This window comes from Phragmites australis, chromosome 1 (genome assembly GCF_958298935.1).
Source record: "Phragmites australis chromosome 1, lpPhrAust1.1, whole genome shotgun sequence".
Classification (NCBI taxonomy): Eukaryota; Viridiplantae; Streptophyta; class Magnoliopsida; order Poales; family Poaceae; genus Phragmites; species Phragmites australis.
Genome location: NC_084921.1, coordinates 13,136,911 through 13,160,679, shown reverse-complemented (window position 1 = coordinate 13,160,679; position 23,769 = coordinate 13,136,911). Strand labels below are relative to the sequence as shown.

The following is a 23,769-nucleotide window of genomic DNA, read 5'->3' as shown; positions in this document are numbered from 1 at the left end:
CCTTACTTTGGTGGGTTGGTGGCTCATCCGGCTTGAGGCCTTGCCTTGATGATTTGGTGGCTCAAGAGTCATGATCGGGTGCCGACCGGGAGCATATACTTAGTGGAGCTCCAACGTAGATTAGGGGTGGCATTCATGTCATCGATACCAAGAATAAAAATTCCTTATACCGAGTTTGTCGCTCTACCTTATTTACGTTTTTGCATTTATATTGTTGCAATTTACCTTGCGAGAGTATGTAGCAATCCTCTTGAGCGGTAAAGTAGATATACTAGATAAACCTAGAGTACATTTAGATAGAAATTAAGATAGGTTGATCTTGTGAAGTTTTTGGAGCCAATTTGGTTGAGATTTTTAAGTGTCCTAATTCACCCCCTCTTAAGGCGTCACTGATCCTTATCTGCATCAGAACCTATTTTGCAACTTTTCTGATAAATGGTCTGGTGTACCATTCGGTGTTCACTCTGCTCATCGCCGGATTATCTGGTGAGTACATCTTCTCACTGTCACCAAAAACAGATTTCTCTGAAAAATTGTCCGGTGTGTACTGAACTTCATCATCGGACCATTCGGTGAGTCGAACTCCACATGGTACCAACAACATACCTCTCTGGAAAATACTCTGATGTTCACATTTACTAAACACCATACCATCCAGTACATAGTCCAAGTTTTAGCTCTGTATAGAAAAGCTCCGGCGTGCACTACCTCTGATCACCAGACTAACCGATGTGTACAATTTTCTACACACCGGATCATCTGGTGAGTACAGTTTTTCTGAACTCAAAAATAAAAACACAAACTCCATTTTTTTTCATCTTTAATTAGATATGATTATATTTACAACATATAGACATACTCATGCAAACCAAAACTTGTAGAACCAAGATCATAATCTTATCAATTACTTATCACAAATACATCAATACACATTCTAACTTAGATCTCTCACAATTCTTCTACTAACCGCCAATCCGATTGGTAATTGACGGGTAAGCAACTGTACCCCTCGAATCACCACCAGTTTAAAGTGCACCATACTGAGTTGCACGAATCCAAATCCTAAATCCGTGTGGAAGATTAAACTAATTAACCATAATTACTATTTTGCAGGCTAAATATCCACTAGGTTATACGCATTATAATCGAATGGCAAGCTAGCTCTCTATAATGTCAATTTAGTATGCAAGTACTGCATGTATGTTTCATGTAATATAATTAAGCTTGTACTACCCAAACTGCTACATTTACGAGTTATGTAACTTGACTGGTATCCTTATTATGTAGACTATCTATCTATTATAATTGATATTAATATTAAATTACCGGTACGATTAAACATCTCAACAGTTATAATTTATACTATTTATAACATGCCAGTCTCAAAACTAAGGACCACCCCCACGAGGGTCAGCGTGCGGAAGCTCCAGGCGTGGCAACGCCGCACCCTTCATTCTAGTATGCCCTTAGTGCTTGGCTAACATATCAGAGATTCAGAGGAACGCAATCTAATTAATCAACCGGCTATATGAGGTGGCATTTTCGACGTTTTCTAGAGACAACCGAATTATACACAGCTATAGTCGATTTTCCCGTGCATTTGGGCTCTTAGTTATGTTGATTATGAAAAGATCTGAACTTTCTCAGACTCAAAACTTGGAAGTAATTTTGGACTTTGGGTTAGCTAGCGACTTGTGAAAAGTACTGATGGCAACTTATGGGCGCAGCTGATGATAGATTTCAAATTCACAAATTGCAGACTAATAATAACATTTTGACATGTCAAGTGCAGCACCTAGTGAAGATTACGTTCTTCTGCCTTTTGAATCGAAAGCTCAGGTTCTGTACTTTCAGTTCAGAAGAATATGGGGCACAAGAAGAGAATGTTCGGAACTAGGGATGTCTTGCGTTGCCATCCGTCATGTTTTTCACTTGTAAGTCGTGACCACGGCCCACATTACAGGCAGGCCGCCTTATCAGCAATTTTTTCCACCAGGAGCATAAAAAAACTAGCAACTATATATGTTTCATATATATATAATCAATTCAAAATATAATAATTTGATAAAGTAAAAGAATATAGAAATAAAGATTTGTGTACACGAAATTTATAATATGATCGTGTAATTTTAGGGAAGCAGAATGACGAGTACCTAGATAGGAATATAGAGAAGGTTGTATTGTCCAAAGATGGCCGTCCGTAGCAACACTGTTAGTAGGATCAAAATGATGATAGATTTATGATGAGATAAAAATAATTCTCGCATAGTATCTTAGTGTAAAGATAACGCAATAGAGACGACCTTCGTGATAGACGACGGTGAAAGCGACGTGTGAGCAACGATGCACCCTCTGAAAAAACCCGACATTGTAAGTAAAATATGAGAGACGACATGCCTGATGGTGAATATATGAAAGATAAATATTAAAAGTCTAATTATGAAAATCAAATAATAAAAGATTGAATTGTTATTGAAAGGAGGAATAAAATCCAACTTTAGATCGTGATGGTTTAATCAACTCAAATGCATGATGAATATCTATGTATCTGCCGTAAGCCCATAATTCATACATTTTATATGAGTATTGGGGCCCAAGAGGATGCTGTCAACCAAGGCCCAAATACTGAGGTCCAACACGAAGAAGGCCCGTGAACCGAACCAGATAATGCGGCACATTGCCGGACGAATATCCACGGACCAATCACGAGTCGTTGCACCCACGGGAATGCGATTCTCAGCCCATCCATTCCTTTCCAGTGGGTCATTCCGAAATCCAAACGCATCCAACCAACAGCAACCACAGCCGCATCGCGTCATCCACTCCGCCGCGCTCGCCTCTCCCCAGCGACGACGGAAATGGTCGCCGCCATGGCCACCGCCGCCTCCACGGCCGCGCCGCCACTCCGCCCCGCGAGGCCCCGCCGCGGCTGCAGCGTTCGCTGCTCCGCGGTGGCTAGCGGCTCGGCCGAGGCTCCGGCCTCCCCCGGCGCGCGGGTGTCCGCGGACTGCGTCGTGGTGGGCGGCGGCGTCAGCGGCCTCTGCACCGCGCAGGCACTGGCCACCCGGCACGGTGTAGACGACGTTCTCGTCACGGAGGCCCGCGCCCGCCCCGGCGGCAACATCACCACCGTCGAGCGCCCCGAGGAAGGGTACCTCTGGGAGGAGGGGCCCAACAGCTTCCAGCCCTCAGACCCCGTCCTCACCATGGCCGTACACTCCTCGCTCGCGTCTCCTCTTTTTTTTTTTTTGTGTTGGATTCTTGGAGACGTGGGCGCTGAATGGATTGGGTGCGCACGCGCAGGTGGACAGCGGGCTGAAGGATGACTTGGTGTTTGGGGATCCGAACGCGCCGCGGTTCGTGCTGTGGGAGGGGAAGCTGAGACCTGTGCCGTCCAAGCCAGCCGACCTCCCGTTCTTCGATCTCATGAGCATCCCCGGCAAGCTCAGGGCCGGCCTCGGCGCCCTCGGCATTCGCCCGCCTCCTCCAGTTCGTGCTCTTCCCATTTTTTTTATTCTTTCTGCATTTTGATTGTTCAATAATAATGGGGCTGAGCGTTTTCTGGCGAAGGTTTCAGGGGCGTGAGGAGTCGGTGGAGGAATTCGTGCGCCGCAACCTCGGCTCTGAGGTCTTTGAACGCCTCATTGAGCCTTTCTGTTCAGGTGCTTAAGCAGTGTGCGATGGCTGTTTGTTATGATCCGCTGTTTGCAGTGATTCTCATAATAATGTAATAGTTTCGATGTTAACTTAAGGTGTCTATGCTGGTGATCCTTCAAAGCTCAGTATGAAGGCTGCATTTGCCAAGGTGTGGAGGTTAGAGGAGACTGGAGGTAGTATTATTGGTGGAACCATCAAAACGATTCAGGATAGGGGCAAGAACCCTAAACCAGCAAGGGATCCGTAAGAGAATGACACGCTCTTTTATCTTGCATCAATTGGCTGTTCTATCATTCTAATCTGGTTTCACCTCTTTTAGCCGCCTTCCAAAGCTGAAGGGGCAGACAGTTGCATCTTTCAAGAAGGGTCTTGCCATGCTTCCAAATGCCATTACATCCAGGTTTGTTCTCATCTCTTTGTGTATTTCTTTACGTAGGGAATCAATTATGGATATGGTTGCTGTAGATTGTTCAGATATATAGGTGCCTTACGTAGACTTAATTGATCTTGTTTGCATAATTCAGTTATCATGTCATTGCATCACCCTAAGGAGCATATAGATGGGTGGAGCAGGCACTTCGACCAACCATTTTCACAATCTTGATGCTAACTAAGGCAGATTCATCCTTTTTATGTTGATTTATGTAGCTGTCTACAATATAGGCGATCTTTTCTAGTTGCCTTTTAAAACACAGATGCCTTCAAGTTGTGGATAGACATCCATAGTGGTTGGTTTATAGAGCATTTTAGAATCTTCACAAAAAATAGAGCATGTTAGTGTGCATATTCCTTGGAACTTAGTCGTAAACTTCTAATAACTGTAATGTTAAACTATCCGATGTGCTTCTAAAAAAAAATCTGATGTGAAATTATGGTGCTAGTCCTCACTTATTTTTTGTTCTATTCTATATGTCCTTTGTTTACAGGTTGGGTAGTAAAGTCAAATTGTCATGGAAACTCACAAGCATTACAAAATCAGACAGCAAGGGATATGTATTGATGTATGAAACACCTGAAGGGGTTGTTTCGGTGCAGACTAAAAGTGTTGTCATGACCATTCCGTCATATGTTGCTAGCGACATCCTGCGTCCACTTTCAGTAAGTATAAAACTAATCAAGTTTCATTTATTCCAAAACTGGAGGACTGTTAGCTTCCTGATGCCCTCGATGGCACTTAATTGGAAAATGACCAATCAGGGGTTGGATTTGCTCTTGTTAATGAATTGATTCTTTCTGCCGTTCTGTAGTCTACACGTTCATTGGCAATGTACCAAACTACTGTAGGTCTAGCAAAATTGTTAAAACTTGTTTGATTTGACTGGCATCTGAATAACTGCTTGTTATCTGCTGAGTGGACCATCTGTCCGAAAAATTTGTGGGAAGTTATGATTTTTTTTTCTTATTAATAGTGATGTGAGTTGAATTGCTGAGCTTGGATAGACTGAAGAATATTTTGCCAAAAAAAATGCCTCAGGGGTAGAGCGAAAGAGTCATGGTTCTTCATTAATTAATTAGTTGGATTTGGACCATTGCTTAACCAGTCAAAATTATAGGCTTTTAAATAATTTAAATATACGAGAAAGTATGTATGTTCCCAAGTTTATATCATGTTTTAACGAAATGGAACTAGAGACCAATTTGTGTAATTCTACATGTCAAAAGGAGAGCAATTTTTAAATACAGAATACAGGCTGTTCAAAAAAGATAGAGAAGAGATAGCACTGGCGGACCTAAGTTCCCCAGCATGACAAGCCTAATCATTTAGAACATCCAACCATTAGCTGGAATGGTGCTGTGCCTGCTTTGTTGATACTTGATAGGTTGCTGCTTCAACAATTTGGTTCTCCTTTTACCCTGTAAGTACCACTGTACCAGTGTTACCTGGACACAGGACATGGTGCCTGAGTCCGACTTAGGTGCGGATGTCTGATTCATCAAAAAAAATGGCCACGTACAACATGGAATCCGACATGGGTGCATGGGTGTCCGACTTGGCAAAAATTTTAGGACTAGGGTATCCGGGTATCACCTTACTACTATCTATTTTAGACTGCCCTCAATCCATTTCCGTATGGTCTAAGTGCATGCAAGATCTTACAAAGTGAGCTAGATTGGTTTAGGTGTAAGTTCCTGTTTTTTTTCGAGATTTCCAGTTCAATCCTGTTTCCGTGACTATGTTTTGTATGTGGCATTAGAAACATTTATTTGTTCCTCTCTAGTGATACATTATCTACTTAATGTCTTGCGATCTCAAAAAAAAAAATCTACTTAATGTCTTGTGAAGAGTTGCACACTAGCCTCCTCAAGGTCTCAATCCAACTCCAGAAAAAACATCCTGGAACTAACTAGGCTTGCACCACTTCCTGGTGACTGGAAAAAACTGGATAGTTTGGTAAATCAAGTTGACATGAAAATTTAACCTGAAAATCAAATTTAAATTGAAACATCAAAATCAAATTAAATAAAATTGGCCAGGCATTTTTCCACTCCATAGCCTGTTCTAGTTATTGTCGGTTACTGGCAACATTTAAAATCATTATTCCATGTGGCACCAGTAGGTTAGTACTTTAGTAACATTTTATATTTTCTTAGGAACTCTAAGGTAGTGTAGGCATACTTCCTGGTATGATCATTGAACTTGTTTTTACCCTCCACAGAGCGATGCTGCAGATGCTCTTTCAAGATTCTATTATCCACCAGTTGCTGCTGTAACTGTCTCGTATCCAAAGGAAGCAATTAGAAAAGAATGCTTAATTGATGGGGAGCTCCAGGGTTTTGGTCAACTGCATCCACGCAGTCAAGGAGTTGAGACATTAGGTATTCTTGCAATTGAATCTTAAGCTCCAAACATCTGCAGAGTATTTTCTTTCTTTTCTGGTTTGCTTTTATTCTGTGGTTAAATGTTGTATTATTTTTTGTTAAATCTGAGAGATTGACAATAGTATTGGTGGCATGCTTTTGTAGGAACGATATACAGCTCGTCACTTTTTCCAAATCGTGTTCCCGCTGGAAGGGTGTTACTTCTAAACTACATAGGAGGTGCGACAAACACAGGAATAGTTTCCAAGGTTAGTAATTCTGTCAAATTGTGCTCATGTTTTTTGTGATTACGATATGTTTACTGTATCTTTTTAGTGTCCCTCTTTTTAAAAAAACATTAATGATCAACATAAGTACGACTGTATTTTTCACCACCAGCTGCACTCAGGAATTCATGATAGCTCTGAGCGACTGAGCCACTTGTTATGTATGATTCAATCCTAGTATTTATTTGATTGCCTGTTACTGGCTCTATTTCTAATGATCCCATCTCATTCGCAGAGTGAAAGTGAGCTGGTAGAAGCAGTAGACCGTGACCTCAGGAAAATGCTCATAAATCCTAGAGCAATGGACCCTTTGGTCCTTGGTGTCCGAGTGTGGCCACAAGCCATACCTCAGTTCCTGGTAGGACATCTTGATCTTCTCGAGGCTGCAAAATCTGCCCTGGACAGAGGTGGCTATGACGGGTTGTTCCTCGGAGGGAACTATGTAGCAGGAGTTGCTCTGGGCCGATGCGTGGAGGGTGCGTATGAGAGTGCCTCGCAAATATCTGACTTCTTGACCAAGTATGCCTACAAGTGATGGAAGAAGTGGAGCTGCCCATTATGTTGCAGAGATGAGGTGAGACCAAGAGTAGTAAAAGCTTTACGAGCATTTTGGGTCTTCTTTCTTAAGTTGTACTTTTGATCTTTTTCCTCGTAGCAGTTAGATTTTAGGGGTGTAGGAGATTGTTTCATTCGCCATCCTGTAATTTTTTATCGAATTTATTTATGACGTCAGTGTAGCCACCCGTATAGTCTTTTCCTGTAAACACTGTACCAACAAAATAAAAGTATTATTCTGCATGAGCAAAGAAAATGTGCAATTATAGTTGCCTTGGATAATATTCTTTTGCTTCTGTGCTAAGCATCAATAATCTCTGAATAGGCATGTGCATCCTGGACGATATTTTATTTTCATTATCAGTTTACTAATTGCTGCTCCGTGGCATGGGAACATATGTTCCATATCCCCATTGTACGTTCAAAGCATATAAATTTCATAATATGATACTTGTACTACTGAAGATTCATGACAATCAAGGTAGTTCTGTGTTCTTAATTTGAGATGGCACGATCCTAGGATGTACTGTGTGGTAGTTGCTACTAAAGAATAAGTAGCACAACCTTTAGCCTGAAGGATAATTATAGTACACGTGTACTGTGGTCACTCGCTTTGAGCTCTTACTCATTTGGTTGTTAAAGAAGTTGAATGAGACGGGACCATTTTGAATGGATGGATGATTCTGTATGGGATGGAATAATTAGGTTATTTGGTTAAATATATGAGATGGTGTTAGAATGTGTTTGGTTAGATATATTAGATGATACAAGAACGTGTTTAGTTATATAAAAACCATATATTATATCCATGTATAACTTAATTATTTTACAGAATAATATTGTTACAGTTGTCATTATCAACAAACTAGGCTAATTAATATTAACCATTACTAATTCTATTTAATCATAATTTAAGTTGTCAATAATCATCACTAAATACCACTAATAATAATTAGTTATAGTTAATAATATCTAATTATAACTAATATTTAACTAAAAATCCTTAATAACTATTGATAGTCACTAATTATCACTAACCGTAAGTGATTAATAGAGTTATAGAACTTGTATGGAGTCATTCGGCCAATTTTTCTAAATAGGATGATACAAGATATTCAGAAAATATTATTAGAATCTGTATCACACTATTTTGAATGAGATATTATAATTCAGACAACCATGTGTCCAGATTATATCGTACATATACCATCTAATTCAAAAACCAAACACTACGTTACAAAACTAGCATAGGGTGATCACAGGATGGCAAGTGAGCACAGCTCCTCAATAGCCCAAACCATAGCTGGACATTGTCGAGGCAAGAAGAATGCTGTTGAGAGATTTGATGCAGAAGCAACTAGAGCAGATCACCGAGGATGAGGGATCCCTGCCTGCTGCCTTGCCTGCCTCCTCGTGCTCATCCAATATTAATTCAACCCTAACGCCTGTCTCTCTGTCCCTGCTGGTGAGCAGAGACCATGGAGAAAGGGACCAGGCCGGGGGTCCCGCGACCACCGCCAGACAAGGGCACAATCATTAGTGTTCATGCGTGACCCCAACACCTCCCTTGATGTGTGCAGCCATGGTTGTCATAGAGCTTTCTAGCTTTTTTGTTTGAACAGCCTATTGTTGTACTGGGGGTGGATTAATTTTTTAGCTGTCTGAACTGAGCAAGAACATGGCTGAGGGGCGGCAGCGTTGGCTGCACCCTGCACAGCATGCAGAATGGAGGGAGGCACTGTGATGAAGCCCCATGGGTAGTAGGGTCCTCAAAACGATACACCACCTTTTGTTGTGCTCGAATGCCGATGCAAGATCGAGATGGCCACCCTGTCCCTGTTGTCACCTCTTACTAATTTGTTTGCTAAGCGTACTGCTGGGTATAGGCTGGTGCAGTTGATGCAGTAGCTAAGTACTACTACATTTTCTCTGTAGTTAGACCATTCCCATTATATTCCTTTAATTCTATTTCCTTCTTAATTCTCCTTTTGGTTTTTATTCTTTTATTTTTTTTTTATCTTCAACAGTTTTCCTTTAAAAAATTTCGTGAAGAAAAAAGAAGAGAGAATCTCATAGTGAAAAGAATGAAAGTAAGAATCCCTTCGTAACGAGAACCGTGAAGAGAAATCGTTGGAGCGCTGAAGGGAACGAGAATCCCTTCGCGAAGAGAATATGAATCGTGAAGGGTTTAGTTAGAGATGATCTTAGACCATTGTCGGTGACATGGGAACCAGGGGTCCCCGAGGCCAGGACAGCAGAATGTCACGTGACGTCTTCCCTCGGGGACTATCTTCCCGAGGTCCGAGAAGACCAAGTTTCAGGAGATGGCGCTTGGGGCCATGAACAGTGGTCTCCGAGTATCCGAGTTCCCCGAGGACCCTAGAAGTACAAGTTTCGGGAGAGGACGCTCGGGGTCATGAACAGTGGTCCCCGAGTACCCGAGAAGACCTAGTTCCGGGAGAGGGCGCTCGGGGCCATGAACAGTGGTCTCCGAGTACCCGAGTTCCCCAAGGATCGAGAAAAGATAATCCGAGAGAGGGCGCTCGGGGCTACGAACAGTAGTCCCCGAGCACCTAGAGTTCCCCGATGACCTGAGAAGCCCCTTGCTGGTGGACCCCACAAGGGCTCAGCGGTGAGGTGTCAATTGGTGAGAGGCCCGATGCTGTATTTAAGAGGGAGCGTGGCCTGTCACCTCCAACCACTCCCCTCACGCCTGCTGTCAGTCCCTGCCATTGCCTAGCAAGGAGGCGTGGGGACATTTAATGCGGTGGGTCCCATCGCGCGTCATCCGGCGCGCCTTGGGATATCGTCACTGGGCTCAAGGCATATCGCCTAACGCCCTGCTGTGTCAGACTTGCTCTGACCGGGCTAGCACGCGGGGTTACTCGGTGGCTGCCCGGTGGGCCCCCCTGCTGCACCCGCTAAAAAGTGGCATGATGACGAGAGGACCAGTCAGGGACGTATTTTTCAACCCCCGTAACATCAAGCTGCAGCCCATGATGGTTGCTTTCCGTTTATGGCTCATGGGGACTCGCGCCCTCCTTTCTGGGCACGCCAAGCCTCCCCGACGGTATAAAAGGAGAGGATGCACCCCGACGACAAAGAGAAGTTTTACATGCTAGATAAGACCCAGACTGAGACGTAGACAAGCTAACGAAGTCAGAGCACATGAAGCTCGAAGCAAGCCCGAAGCTCTAGACTTAGACAAAAATCCTTGTAACACAAGAGATCCATGGAGAGGCATTTTCAGAGCATTTATAGCATACACACAGGAGTAGGGTATTACGCTCCGTGTGGCCCGAACCTGTCTAAAATTCCTCGAGTATTTACTTCATTAGCATCCGATCATCCGTCCCGCATGCATCTCCCATATACTCTCATTTAATTCACGTACGAGGTAGATTCAGAATCATCCCCCGGTCGAATCTCAAAGGGGTCCCTCCGGATCCCCGCTTGAGGAGTTCATCCTCCGACAACCATCCCCAACCATATTCCCTTCATATTATTCTCTTCCTAATTCTCCTTCTCATTTCTATTCCTTTTATTTTCACCCTATGTCCAATAACTTCCTTTCAAGTAGATTCGTGAAAGAAAAAGAAAGAATCCTAGAATGAAGGGAATAGATGTGAGAATTCCAGAATGAAGAAAATGGATGTGTGAATATATTCATGACGGAAACCATGAAAGAAAATTATTAAAACGTTGAAAGAAACTAGAATCCCTTCGTGAAGGAAATAGGAATCACGAAGGGATTGGATTAAAGATGGTCTTAATATCTAGCTATAGAGTTTCCTATTTATTTGATATTCTGCACCTTCTGTCCTAATCAGAGCCTTTAATTGATGAAGATTAGCTATGCATAGCTAGCTCCTGTCCCATGTCAACCTCTGTGGGTTTTTTTTTTCATTTTTTTATTATGGGTTTTTGATTGATCAGGTGTTTCGGGGGTTTTTTATTCTGGGTTTTTGCGTGATCAGGTGTTTCGGTGTCCCAGGTGATTTGACAAATAAAGATGAACATGCTTTTGATTATCTAAGCACACACTACTAGCATAAAACTAGTGGTCAGACACTCACATTTTCATCTTTTGACTATGAGAGAAGCTCGAAGCGGTGCTGACGTTTCGAGTCATCATCACGTGTTTAGATACACCGAGCAGTAGGGAATTCCGAGAGGCGAGCAGCAGTACGGGAAACACGCACGTCTTTCTAGTCTTACAGTGGCGAATTCGAGGCTAATTTTTTAAGAGAACTTAACTTCTTCTCTTGCTTTTTTTTTTCTTTCTCCTCCTTTCTTCTCTACTTCTCTTTTTCTTTCTCTTTTATATTAAAATTCTAGAAAAAACTTGGGAACTCATAAGTGTTTTCGAGGGTTAAGAAGGCTCAAACCCCCCTTAGCCACAGTTGAATCACCCCAGCACTTTCAGGTGTGCACTTTTAGGCGTCACAACGAATCAATGTAAACGGACACGTATTGATAAGCGGTAGTATAAAACTATAGTATATCAATATCATATATGTATCTAGTTTTTCTAGGTAGTTAAGGCATCTTTGTAAATAGTTTTAAAAATTAATACAAGACAAATATGACGAATGACTATTATCAAGAAAGATTTGAACATATATAAATCTCTGTATATGATGTATAATTCAATATAGAGAGTATTCTCTATTTTATTTATAAGTTAGTAAGATTAACTGTTCACGAATCGTGACACATAGAGAGGAACGACCAAAAATTCTCCTACTAGCTCGGAGAAATCTTTGGCCCAAGTGCCGTATTACGTACAAATTAGTCTTACATTTTTTTTTCAGCTTTCTGTTGTGCTTCACTTTTAGACCATACGTGCTGGGAAGAAGGAAGGAGCAAAGATGTGGGAAAAGAAAGGAAGATGTCGAATCGACCACCCTGCTTTATCCATATTCCGTTCAAAGACTGACGAATGGGATGTGAGTGATGTGACATGTGAGAGGATGCAATGCAATCGGCGGGCGATGATTGTCGTCGGCCGCATGGACATGGGAGCAAAGAAACGCAAAGCCATGACGTGCTAGAGTTACTAGGAAGTAGCAAACGGCCAAGACAAGGCTTGGCCGTGGCGTGCTCAGTGCTTGCTGTTTGCCTTCAAACTGGCAAATGGCTGCAAAAGCGAGTGCAACAGAGCATATGTTCCCCCGTGCTGTTGCTGTCAAAAACTCAAAGGCGAAGGTAAAGCCGTCCAGTCCGATATTTTCATCGATATTTAAGTAGCTCAGTTCATATTGTTCGCATTCTTCGGAGAACAAAGTTCATATTGCTGGCAGGATAACAGTATTTGGCATTGCCAGTATCGGTTTTCTCCTTTCCTTGAAACAAAATTGAACCAAAGGCTCTGATTTCTGAACATTTATATATCCACGCCCCATGCCTTCGCTTGTTTGTTTTCTTCAACTAATCATCGTCACCCGGAGCTTGAAGACATGCTAGCTCTGGTCTGTCTGTCTCTTGTGCCTGCTAAAGGTTGTCGCAGTATAGAACAATGCGCCTCCTGTCTGCACAAAGCCCGTGCAGATCTGCAACCGCAGCCACAGCTTCCAGAATGCCGCAGCTCACTTCGCAATCTTCCATCTCACAAAAGGAACGAGCTGGCCGGCCTGCGCACTTTATGCTTGGTCTTGCCTCCTTAGACAATAGACAACCCCCTCAAGTAAAGCATATTCAAATGAATAGCTATCACTAACAGCATCATAACCATCGCTTCGATGGGATCAGTTGCTTGGAGAGTCGATCAAACTGAGCACGTGAAAACCACGAGGCTACTAGATGAGACCTTGGACCTTGGTCGTTAATTTCTATGGTGTATATGCAGCTTCAATTTTGTCGCACCGGTCAGTTGATGCATAGTCTAGACTTGATCAAGGCCAGGTCGACACAATTCCTTAACAATAATCCTATGTTTGAAACACAGGAATTTCATAAGAATTAATCCAATTCTTGAAAGAACCGATAAAAGTTCCTTCAATTTAAATGAGACCCTTGATTAGGTCCTCCGCCCATCTTTTGAGACTGCCGGCTCTCCGGTTTTAAACATCTGAGGAACGTTGACAGTATGTCTTGGGATTTATCCACCAGTCAATTCATTGAAAAGCCCACTACAACGGGATCTTGGTAGACGGTGATCAATGCATCCATTCCATTCTTCATAAGGCATAGGTATGCAAGGGAATTATGGCGCACACGAAGCAAACGGTGGGTTTGTTTGGGAGGTTGTTGTCCTCGGAGGTGAGGAAGAGGCAGCAAGCTTCCCTGGGTGCGGGGCGGCGCTCGCCATATCGATCAAAGGGGATGGACTCATCAGCTGGTAATTCATTATTGCATCGCAAAGCTTTTCGATACACAGATGTAACGTGTGAATCCTACTTCTAGCAAGATGTAGCTCTAGCATCCGAGTCATTCCATTTCATAACACTACTGTAGAAATCCTCTTCACTGTCAGTTTTAAAACCCCCTTCACTACTGATTTTAGAGACGGCCGAGTAACAAATAATGATAGTCGGGGATTATCACTGTCGGCTCTGTGTACTGACAGTGAAAGGGGTTATCACTGTCAGCAGAAGGATTCAACTGACAATGATGCTTTGGGTATAACTGCCGGCTAGTAATTTCAGCCGGCAGTGTTGTGCCTCCCCACTTCTACTCCGGCCCTGTCCTCCCTCTCTCACCTCGATCTCCCTGTCTCTCTCCTATTCAATACATGCATACAATGAGACATATGTAATATAAATCAATAATAATTGCACCTTCATTAATACATAGTAATTCATATCACACATATATACATAATAGTTCTCACAGGTCACTCTTGAAAAGTCGATCGAGTTGAGCCAGAAGTAGTCAGGGAGAGAGGCTGTCGAAAAAGTGAGATAATCATGAAGGAGTCAATAGATAGAATACATACACATACAATATTGTAATTGAGTATATTATTACCACATTTAACAAAAAGATATCACATCTTATGAAGCAAAATAGACATAAAGATACTAACAATTGACACATTGATCTTACAAGTCATATCATTTTACATAGCAAAATAATGATGATTACAACCAGAACTATGATTATAACATCTTTATACGTGACATCACACTTCTTATTTTCAAAGTTAGCCAATTTTAGCCCGGCTTGGATGATTTGACTGTTATATACCGCAACAGCTTCATGTTTGAACTTGTATCCTTAATTTGTAACATACTCATTTGAATTTATTAACTTGTGCGTGAGATTCCTCCCAACTAAAAAATACTCCACTTTGCCGACCACGATGAACAACATACAATATCAAAGTAGTTCTAAATTTCAGAGAATATGCAAAAATGATATACTACAAACCACACTAATGCTCTCTGAACTAGTATTGCATTGGATAGCCAAACCAACTAGTATTTCAAAAGCATGGAAATTATACCACATATCAAAATACAAGAGAATATTCAAAAGTATTCATTACATATGATCTTGAGATAAAAGGACAACAAGTCATAAAGAATAGTATCTCTCATCAAGTATACAGAAAATAATAGACAACAGGAATATAATTTGTATAAAAGTGCTCTCAGATATTTGAGTAACAATTGGTTCCATAACTATTAAAGTTATGCTCCCTAATTATTCTAGTAAATACATCATAGGCAGGGCAATATTTCTGATATTTCATCTAGCAAATAGAACCTGATCTAGTTCTTCAAAATTTAAGACATCATCGTGGACTTGGCTGCTATGCCAATAAAGTGCACAAACTTTGAACATAACAAATAAGAAAGTGCCAAGGTAGGAGAACTGAATAGCAGTTTGCAAAATGGCTGCTCAAAGAAGCTAACATAACAATTTACCAAGTATCAAGTATATTAGACAGACTTTGAACTCATAGAATCTCACATTCAGGGATCAATTTAACATGTATTGTACTGGATAGCCAAACCAACATGAATTTCTCAGTGTACAAGTACAGAACCGAACATACAACAAGTAACATCTAGGTCTATGCTAGTGTACTCAGAAATCAAGCCCAGTCTCAGTGTATTCTTTCATCACAGAGCATAAAGCACATGTAACCTATTGTCTAGATTAATAGAGTAGGGAAGAAGGTGATCATAAAATTTACCTTTGCTCTATTGAGCGGCGAGATGGGCGGGCGCGGACGACGGCAGCACGAGCGAGACGGGGGATGACAATGTCAGGGATGAAGATGGTGGCCTCCGGGACGGGGACGGCGGGACTACGGGGAAGGGGACGACGGCCTTCGATATGGGGACGACGGCCTCTGGGACGAGGACAACGGGGCTCCAGGGACGGCGGCGTTGGGGAGGATGCGGTGGGGACGGCAGCATCGGGGAGGAGGCGGCGGGAGGCATTTCAGCGCAGAGGGCACAGGTCGGAAAGTTTTTTCTAAGTGTCAGAGGGCGGGCGTCGAACAATTATATAAGGGAGGGCTTTCACTGCCGGCTTAATATGAGCACCGACAGTGAAAGAGTACCTTCACTGCCAGCTCAATAGGATAACCAGTAGTGAAATTACTTTCATTGTCAGCTCAATAGGATGACCAGAGATGAAACTAGTTTCACTGCCAGCCCAATAAATCCACCGGCAGTGAAAGTATTTTCACTGTCGGTCCAATATGTCCACCAGTAGTGAAACCCTTTCACTGTTGGTACCGCAGGGTGCAAAAAATTTATTTTAGTTTCGCGTGCGCACCCAAAGAATCAAACCCACAACCTACACCAAGTAAGAACGAACAAACCACTGGGCTACTCAAGAGTTTTCAATTTAGTTTGTACTATCTATATTTATTAACATTCTGTTGACCTAAAATCCTAATACATATTTATATAAATTTGAAAGAGTACCTTCACTGCCGGCTTAATAGGACGACCGGCAATGAAACTACTTATACTGTCGGCTTAATAAATCCACCAGCAGTGAAACCCCTTTAAACGTTGGTACCGCGAGGTGAAAAAATTTGTTTTAGTTTCGCGCGTGCAGAGAAATTAAAGCTTCCATAAAAAAAGTGAGGTATAATTGCATCTAAAACAAATTCATACATAGTAATTACTACAATTTAGCTACTTTGTCTCTATAGTGATAAGATCAACTTTGATTTTTCAGGTAATATTTTGAGTTAAAATGCTAAATATAGGATTAACCTTGAGGATTTTAACTTACTTGAGCTCAAGAGGCTCTTGCTGGAAGCTTGCTTGCTGTTTGGGAAAAATCCAGAGTTCATTTGTCCTAAAAAATGAATAAAGGGTAAATGAGCAAATGGAGAGGAAAGAAAGGATTTTATTTGGATAGCTAGAGAGAGCTCATCTAGACCTCCTTCTTAAAAAAAATTGAGCTTGAGTGGTGGGGGAATCAATGCAGGAGAAGGGATGAAGTGGTTGCTGCCATGGGAGATTTTATGAGTGAGAGAGTACTGAAACGACTTTGTTAGCTCGAGGTAGAAGAAGGTGGGAAAGAGGAGGATATCACTGCTAGCTCATATAATCCACCGGTAGTGATGTAGAGATATCACTGCTGGTCAGTAGATTAAGCTGGCAGTGATGAGATGTGGGTGCATCACTGCCGGCTCAATCCATCAGCTGGCGGTGATGACCTTTATCACTGCCGGTTCATAAGCCACGATAGCTGATTCTTCCCAGGCTGCTAATGAACCAGCAGTGATGCTCCATCACTGCTAGCCCATGAGGAACCAGTAGTGATGGGTCGGCATATAAGCTCAGTTCTGTAGTAGTGTAACTAAATCAAGGGAGATTGTTTCTAATTTAAACCAAAGAAAATTCGGTATCAAATCTATGAGTTTGGAATTTGTAACAACGAAAGCTTGTTCAATCTTGGAGGACTTTTTCAAGGATAGTGTTTTACTTCATTTGCATAGAATGAACGATGTCTTAAATCTAGCTGTTTCTACTTGGCTTGACTCCCTAGCCTAGTTTTTTTTTGTCCTTTCTCCTTGTGTTGGATCTTCTTGACCCATTTGATGTACATGTTTTCTCTTTATTATTTCCTTTATATTAATGAAAGGTGATAAAGGATTCTCCTATTGTACAGTTTTGAGAAACAATAAAAGCCATTTTTTAGCTTAGCGAGGCCACATAGAGGCCCCACTGGTGCCACTGTGGTGGCCTGGATGCGCCACGAAGGGGCAGTGCCTCAGCATGCGCACGCCCGAGTTTGAGCTTGGGCGAGTTGGCTCCTCGACGGGAGTCATACAACGAAAGCCATTTAGCTGGAAATTAAACCTTTAACAGAGCAATTCTGAGGAGGGAACTAAAAGTTGCAGTGCAGCATTTAAAAATGCTTGTCCCGCAGATGCTCGTTGAAGATGCAGGTGTTCGAGCTTCCGCCATGCCTTTCTAATCCTGCCAAAGAAGTTCCAATCTTTTTAACCCTAGTCGAGAGAGAGACGAAGAAATGGAGAACTCTGGTGCGAAGGAGACCTGATTGGGTAGTATTTTGTGCACGCCGAAACATATATGTCGGTGTATTAGGAACCAGGGGTCCCTGAGTCCCAAGACCGGACCGGCCGTTCGCCACATGTCACCATCCCGCGGGGTCCACCCTGCAGGAGAAGAAGAAACTAAGTCCCGGGGGAAGGTGCTCGCGGCCGTAGCCTCTAGGTTCCCGAGCACCCCGGTTCCCCGATGATCCGCAGAGTCCAAATACCGGGAAGGAAGTGCTCATCCAAGTGCTCGGGAGATAGTGCTCGGGGCTACACGTGGCAGCCCCCGAGGACTCGGTTCCCCGAAGGTCTCATCCAAGTGCTCAGGAGAGAGTGCTCGAGGCTGCACGTGGCAGCCCCCGAGGACTCGGTTCCCCGAAGGTCTCACCCAAGTGTTCGGGAGAGAGTGCTCGGGGCTGCACGTGGCAGCCCCCGAGGACTCGGTTCCCCAAAGGTCTCACCCAAGTGCTCGGGAGAGAGTGCTCGGGGCTGCACGTGGCAGCCCCCGAGGACTCGGTTCCCCGAAGGTCTCACCCAAGTGCTCGGGAGAGAGTGCTCGGGGCTGCACGTGGCAGCCCCCGAGGACTCGGTTCCCCGAAGGTTCGCGCAAGATCGTCCGACGACTCGAAGGGTCCCATCGTCGGGGTGTCAGCCAGTCAAGGGCCCAATGCCGCATTTAATAGGCACGCACGGCCTGACATCCTGACATCCTGACATTCTCAGCTGCCCACGCCCCAGTGTCAGACCCTGCCATGCACTGGCAGGGGGGCGTGGGTCCATTAAATGCACAGGTCCCGTCCCATTTCATCTGGATGCCTCGAGATAACGTTGCCAGGATCGAAGCGCTCCGCCTGCCACCCTGCCCTGGCAGAAGAGCCAGACAGGGTGGGCGCACCGGGCACCTCTGAGGCTACCCGGTGGGCCCCTTAATGGCGCCGCAGGGCATCCACAGTGGCGGGTGGTCGGATGCGCGCCGCATTTTTCCACCGCCCTTGTCACTTCGCCAAAACGGAATGATGACGCCTTTCTCCGTGGCACCTTGGCACTCGCATCCCCTCTTTCCCATTCAGGATATGTCGAGGTCGGCGCGCCTATAAAAGGAAAGGATGGAGAACACGTAAAAGGGTGGGAAAAAAGAAAGAGGACGCAGACGCTCGAACCAGCTCAAGCCAAGCTAAAACACGAGAGCCTCAAGCTCTCTATAAGTGGCTCTCTCTCTTATAACCAGATACATCCTTGAAGAATTCCCTTCAAGGATAGATATAGCACTCACACAGGAGTAGGGTGTTACGCCTCCGCGCGGCCCGAACCTGTCTAAACCCCGGGGCACCCATCTTTCTCGCATTAGGGCGATCATCTTCCACCAGCCACTGCATTTATTTCCGTTCTCACTTATTTCCCAGACAAGATTATCCAGGATCATCCCCCCGGCCGAATCTCTAAAAAGGGGTCTCTCGGGATCCCTGCGACAGGAGTTCACCCTCCGACAATATAGTTAGCAAATTTACAGGAGATTGTTAAGTCTTTATGGCCAACTAGACAGGAGTTAATTAATTTTTTGTCACTCATTCGGATGGCAACTTCCTAAATGACATCCATTTGAGCTGTTGTTCTGAAATGCAACCTGGTCCCCAGGAAAAACACTCTTGTTTGACATTTTGAGGTACTTTTCCATAGCCATCGGGCATTTTTAATTTTATTGACCTATTCCAACGTGAAATCAAACAAACGTGAAAAGATCTTTCTACCCTCGAGCTTGCTCAAGCCTTATTACACCCATCCCGACCTGTTCCAACCCACACCCAAATCATTAACCCTTCTGTGTGTGTGTGTGTGTGTGTGAGAGAGAGAGAGAGAGAGAGAGAGAGAGAGAGAGAGAGAGTTTAAGGGAAAGGCCGGCTAGAGAGGAGTTGGACGGGGGCTCGCCGGAGGTAGCCTCCTCGGTAGGGGCCTGAAGTTAAGTGGGCCCCAACCCGACATCATAGAAAGGGGCGAAGGCAGCAGGGGCCCAGATATCGGGGCGATCGAGGTCTTAGGTCGTGACAGAGCTACCGACGAAGGGCGTGGCCGAGTGACAAAATCAAAGAGGGAATGGCACGCGCGGTGCAGCAATGTGAGTTGAAGGAAAGAGAAACATCGAGGTACGAAGAAGGGGGACTCAGTGGTGAGTAGACGTGGGCTAGCGACAGCGAGGTGTGAAGGGTTTGGGTGCCACTATGAACTGTGATGTACTTGTGTGCGCTAGTGTGATTGGGTGTGTTCGTGCAGGGTTGTTGGAGCATAGAGAATGGAGGAAGGGAGTAGAGGGGCTCAGCCATGGCGGGAGGGCGTCGCTTGTGTGTGTGTGTGAGACATACTACTTTGTGCAGGTGGAAGGGAGAGTAACTGAGAGGGTAGAAAGGGGTTTTTTGTATTTGATTCCACTTCGGAAATAGGTAAAAAAAAATGCGAGGTGGTAGTGAAAAGTACCTCAAAATGGCAAACATGAGTTTTTCCGTGAGGACCAAATTGCATTTTTGAATAACATCAGGTGTGTCATTTGAGAAGTTGACATCTGATAGGGGGAAAAAAAATACATGCCCTAGATAGGTGTCGCTCAGTTGTTAAGCCTGCACTTAACTATGTGCAGTGGGCCTTGTAGGTGAGCCAATTCCATATGCGAGTGGGTAATCCAATAGGTACCTAACTACATCCTCTAGTTACTTTTTTATCATAACTAATCAAAAAATAGTTAACAAAATAAACTAGCAATTATATGAAATAATATTTTTATTCAAAAGAATGGGTTTTGTGTCGACCCAATAAACATGAAACTACGACACCCTTTCAATCTCTACCTACCCTGGTGAACAGTACACTACAAATGCAATAATACCATTAATTACGTGCCACAGCGACTAGTATCTGTACTACGTAAGTACACTACACTGCTATTGCTGCTGCTGCTGCCAACCACCTTGATGCTGGAGGAAGCAGCAGGTGCCTGGGATTTGCATCATGCCGGAGCAGAAGAGGAGCGGAGCGTAGATGTGCCGATAAAAGGGCAAGCAAACGAGAGGAAGGGCGCCTTTTCTCCCGTGCGTGTGTCGGGGTGTAATAGGACTACAGGAGTGGCTACGGGAGAAGGGAGGGAAAAAAAAAAAGATTTGGAGGAAGCTTGCTGATAAAGTGTAGGTGAAGTGGTCTCCCCTTTTGTCCCCTCCCTTCTCAGGAACGTTTCTCCCTTTTTCACCCAACGGCGCATGCATACGCATACTAACTGCTGCATCGACGACTTGAATGTCTGGTTGATTGGAAGAAATCAGGTGCGATCACTTTTGTTTGGTCGCAAGATCAATATGGGAAATCTCGGGAAAGCATTCTAGACGTATTTCTCAATTTACTCTTATGCATAAAATTTCAAGTTTGAATTCATTCAACGTGAGGACAAAACATAAAGCAAGGGAAATGAAAAGATAAATAAAAAAGAAGAAATACATGGTAAAAGATATTAGAGTAGATTAAAAAACTACACATATGCAATATTTAGTATCGCAAAACTACACTTTTCGTACACGTTCCAAATAACCACACATATTTTGTGTCCTTTATTATAAAACTACATATTTTAGCGCACATTATCACACATGTAGTTTTGTAATAAAAAAGTTCTTTAGAGCATGTGTGCAAAAGCGTAGTTTTGTGATAGCAAAAACTACTCTCTCTGTTCGAGAATACAAGGACTATTTTTTCTTTGCACATAGACCAATGAGACATCAAAATGACTAGACTACCTGTAATTACTTTCGCTAAATGACAATATTCATCGTGTGTATGTCAGCATGTAAAAAAAATATAGATATTTATTAGCGGTATATGAGGAACAACACACAACTTTTGCATTGGGAGGTGAATAAACATTGCATTTTTGGACAAGACTTTTCAAAATATGAGACTTGTATTCTTGGACGCAGGGAGTACATATGTGTAGTTCTTTGGAATTTACTGAGTATATTACTCACATCAAACATATCTTTTGAGAACCTTTACAGTACATCATGATACTAGATGGTGGAGAGTATCATTGTTGTGATCCAACCGTTTATTTTAGTAGGTATTATTGTAATTATCTTGATACCCTTAGGGGTAATTATGTCATTGACTGATCGGACTTTGGATCTTCACCACCCATCATCGACCGATCGACGGAGGGTGAAAACCCTAATAAATGAAATGAACAGAATAAGTGAAAGCTTATCCGAAGAATAAACTAATATTTTGACATTTCCTAATTAAACATATAATTTACAAGTTTATCATGATTTTTTTTTCAATCCTACCCTTATGATACTCTTTAATGATACCCATGATACTGATGGGCAATAGAGTATCATTGGGCCAATCTAAACCACCGGATAAGAAAAATGGACGATATACACTCATTTAGGTGTACTGTAAAAGTCCTTATCTTTTTTATTGTTCCAACATATTTTGAGTTTGACGTTCAAGCTAAATTCCTGCATTCCGAAGTCGCCCAATAAATGCTTTTGATTGCCTCCCATTTCACACTGAATGTTATTTAAACATCGGCATGCTTTTCATGTTTAAGTTTATAAGATGAGCAAGATCTCGGTATGTAGCTTAACATTCCCATGAAAAAAGGTTGAGCGTTAGTTGTTCCAGGATGTTAATTGCACGCCCTCCCTAATTAACCGGCGAAATGGAAGGTGGAAAGTGGTTGTAGTCATCATCCTCCCTGCCGTGTTGATGGCAAATAATCCTGCCTGGATACCGCGCGCACCGCAAAGTCGCCTCCAACACTGAGCTTGCCGGGCCGATGCCACTTAAGCTTAGCTCCTCACTCGTGGTACGAACCTACGAAATGGCAGTCGGGAAAAAGTTGGCACGTCGCGGTCACCTGCTGCGAGCTCGGCAAATTGGATCCGATGGGGTAACGACCCCGAGTGGGAATCAATCGATGACGTGAAAGGCGACCTGTCTGACCGGTCCGGGAAGCTAGCTAGCGAGCCCGATCTGTCGCCGTGACGTGTCCGGCCGGGCAGATCGGCCATCAACTCGACCAGTGGATGTGGGTCACAGGACATGCGCCCGTGGCGCAGCTGGTAGCGATACGATACGAGCCCGGCCGATGGGTGGACTGGAATACTGGATACCCGGCCGGCCAGCGGCGCGCGAGAGCGAGACAAAGTGTGGCCGCTCGCCGTTCGCGATGCGTAACGTTTCCACCGCGAATTTTCTGCCAATTTCGGCGCGGAGCACGGACCGAACGGCGAGCGATCGAGCGAGGCCCGATCGTGTCCACGGACGGCCGTCGTCGCTTTCCGCGGCCGCGGCTGTGTCCCCGGGTGTCGACACCGATATGATCCGTGTCGTCGCCTCCGGTTGGCACGGTGAGCTAGGTCCCCCTCTGTATGAGTATGACCCGCGCGCGCGCAAGTACCCGGCCCGTGCGTTGACGACTGCCCTCTTGATAGCAGAATTAAACGGTACGAGTGGCCAATAGCTAGGCTAGCTTGGTCTCCACTGCACGCCATGTATGATGTCCCATGCACAGCATCGATCTTGTGCCCAACTGACCGCGTCACATTGGTCATGGATTCTCGAGCGTGCGCACATGATTGTGTGTCAGTGTGAGAGGGTGGTTTGGCGTGCACGGTGTTGCGTTGGTGTCGGCGATGATGGAGGGAGGGGGCGGGGCTCACAGGCGATTTTGGCCGCGGCGGCCACATCTCCCCTGCGCTCGAGTGCACCCCTCACCAACCAAACACGTCCCTTGTCATGGGGGAGGCCGGAGGGTGCATGGCATTATTGTTTTCTTGTTAAGTTGTTCTCCCGTGCTTGATTAATCGATTAAGTACGTAATTAACATTGTGTGGTATGCTGAACTACATATGTATGTGCGCGCGCGTCGGAATCTGGGTGTTTAAGTTCTACTTGCTCAGAGGTGTGAAGGCATCGTTTAACTCAAAATGTAATGGGGTTTGCATAGAGTAA

General features: G+C 43.9%; 1 protein-coding gene across 2 annotated transcripts; it reads left to right on the top strand.

Moving 5' to 3' along the window:
- Window positions 1-2,751: 2,751 nt before the first annotated feature.
- Window positions 2,752-7,566, top strand: LOC133910321 (protoporphyrinogen oxidase, chloroplastic). 2 transcript variants are annotated; one of them, XM_062352822.1, is made up of 10 exons: window positions 2,752-3,212; window positions 3,304-3,489; window positions 3,578-3,662; window positions 3,753-3,900; window positions 3,977-4,057; window positions 4,584-4,755; window positions 6,315-6,474; window positions 6,622-6,725; window positions 6,856-6,904; window positions 6,979-7,120. In XM_062352822.1, coding segments are annotated over exons 1-10 (1,341 nt in total). In that variant the 5' UTR covers window positions 2,752-2,858; the 3' UTR covers window positions 6,981-7,120. The 2 variants fall into 2 exon arrangements, with proteins under 2 accessions (XP_062208806.1, XP_062208805.1); XM_062352821.1 differs by lacking the exon at window positions 6,856-6,904 and having other exon boundaries at window positions 2,755-3,212; window positions 6,979-7,566.
- Window positions 7,567-23,769: the final 16,203 nt, after the last annotated feature.

Excerpts from the sequence above, each read along its gene's own strand:
- LOC133910321 (XM_062352821.1), top strand. The coding sequence starts at position 2,859 with ATGGTCGCCGCCATGGCCACCGCCGCCTCCACGGCCGCGCCGCCACTC. Across the intron at positions 3,901-3,976 it reads CCTAAACCAGCAAGGGATCC|CCGCCTTCCAAAGCTGAAGG; the intron begins GTAAGAGAATGA and ends CACCTCTTTTAG. Across the intron at positions 6,726-6,978 it reads ACACAGGAATAGTTTCCAAG|AGTGAAAGTGAGCTGGTAGA; the intron begins GTTAGTAATTCT and ends TCTCATTCGCAG.